Consider the following 1,936-nt stretch of genomic DNA (forward strand, 5'->3'; position numbering starts at 1 on the left):
GATCGCCTCTCCGAAGCGCCGGCAGCACCCCCGCCCCTCGGGGGTCTCCGAACCACCGGCCCGGTCCCGGAGGGCTGCGCGCCGGGTGTCGCACACAGCCAGGAGCGGGGGCACAGCATCATCCCCTCGGTAAAACTCCTCCGCAAGCAGAGCACACAGCTCCTGACACTGGCCCGGGTCAAACACCACGGCCGTGCCCATCGGGAACTCACGAGTCCTGGCCCACACAAGCAGGTCGATCAGCGAGGCGTCAGGCACCGAGAACCCCCTATAGGAAAGGAGGCGCCTCCACACAGAAAAAACCTTGTTCTCGTCATCATCCCGATCCCCCATCACGGAAACAGCGGCACCCAGCCCCAGCAATTCCGACCTGTCCGCGTTCTGGGGAGCCCGTCCCCGCCCGCAGGTCCCAGCTATCAGGGCAGCCCCACGGAGCAAGCCCAGGAGAAGGGCGCGGGGCAAGGCCGGGACCTCTCCGGGGAAACAAAGGGGGTCCGAGCGCGGCCAAGCCCCGCGGGGTCCGGCGGGGGTCCCGGGGGTCCGCCACACTCCGCGGAGGCCACCGGAGCAGCACACACGTCGGGTCACCAGATGTCACCCTTGCGCCGGGAATGACACAGGAACAGGTGAGAGGCAGGACTGTACAAAGAACAATGAGGGCTTTATTCAAGAGAACCGCGCGGTTTATACAGTGATACCATACATTCTATTTGATTGGCGACTTAACAAAAACACCTTTCTCACACACCGTCCTTGAGAAGAACAGAAAGACGGAGTAGAAAAACACCACCTGCAGGTTGTTCATACTAACGAGTTATAACATCCTTACAACTCCCTGAAAGTTCTCACAAGCTGTGAGAAATGCTTGCCGTTTCTCTCTCTCTGTCCCGTGGCATCCACAGACACAGAAGAAAATCTAAAGTTTTCATTGATGTTTTCCCAAGGGTGAGACTGCAGGTCCGATGTCTCCTCCTGCTCCTGTGGGAGTGCTGGTGAGGATTGACAGGGTAAAACTGGCACTGGGTTCAAAAGTGCTGGGGATGTGAATGCCTGGGGAATGAATCACATCATTTTTTCCTTTGGGGACAAAAAGCTTAAAAGGTTCAGTCGTCTTCTTCAAGAATAGATATTATTTGTCTTGTGCTTCCTGCTTCACTCAACACCTCCCTGCTCCTGACAGCCCTGTCCTTGGGTGAGGCCTTGGGCCAGCATGCACCTGGGAACTTATCCAAGTCCAAAAATTGTCTGTGTGTCCTGCACAAAAGGGGTCCAGAGATCTCATGAGGCAGATCTTCACTCTAAAAGCACTCTGGGGCCTCCCAGCCCTCTGGTGCCTGCCAGTTCCTGCCAGACCCCAGAGGAAAGGGGGACAGTGAGCCAGACCTGGGCACTGCAGCCTTTTTTGGCCGTGGGGAGGGCTGGTGTAGGTCCATGGACACGAGGGCTGCCGGGAAAGCACCTGCACCTCTGCACTGGGGGGGCTCAGGACCTTCCATGGGGCCCCAGGGTGGGGAGCACCTGGGGAGCAGTGGAGTAGCAGCAGGTCCTAGAGGGGGAAGGAATGCTCAAGGGGAGCAGCAGGTCCTTGGGAGGGGGATGGAAACGGGCTGACAACAGCTTCCCTGAACGGGAGATTCGGGGAAAGTCAGCAGCTTCCCTTGGGAGCAATAGAACCCTGGGGAGGGCCCAGATCCCAGTGGGGCAGATCCTTTAGGAGGTGTCAGACCCTGGGTGGGGGACAGCACATCCTCAGCCGGGTGACATCCCCCGGGGCTGATCTCCCTGGAGGCAGCCCATGCCAGGGAGAGGGACCAGACGGGAGCAGATCCCATTTGGGGTTAGGCCCTTTCCAGGGCGGCGGGTGCCTGGGGCCAGGTGCCGGGATCGGGGCTGCGGGTCAGAGCCCCGGGGGCCCCGCAGCCCCCCCAGCGCCGCG

General features: G+C 60.1%; 1 protein-coding gene across 1 annotated transcript in view; it reads left to right on the forward strand.

Annotated features, from left to right (window-relative positions):
- The window catches only part of TRIM47 (tripartite motif containing 47), a 21,477-nt gene that overhangs the window by 9,522 nt on the left and 10,019 nt on the right, over positions 1 to 1,936 (forward strand). Inside the window, exon 9 of the mRNA XM_031059914.1 lies at positions 17 to 492. Coding sequence (XP_030915774.1) covers positions 17 to 492 — 476 coding nt within the window. The remainder of the gene's footprint in view (positions 1 to 16; positions 493 to 1,936) is intronic.

This window comes from Geospiza fortis, unplaced genomic scaffold (assembly GCF_000277835.1).
Source record: "Geospiza fortis unplaced genomic scaffold, GeoFor_1.0 scaffold244, whole genome shotgun sequence".
In the NCBI taxonomy this organism is placed as follows: Eukaryota; Metazoa; Chordata; class Aves; order Passeriformes; family Thraupidae; genus Geospiza; species Geospiza fortis.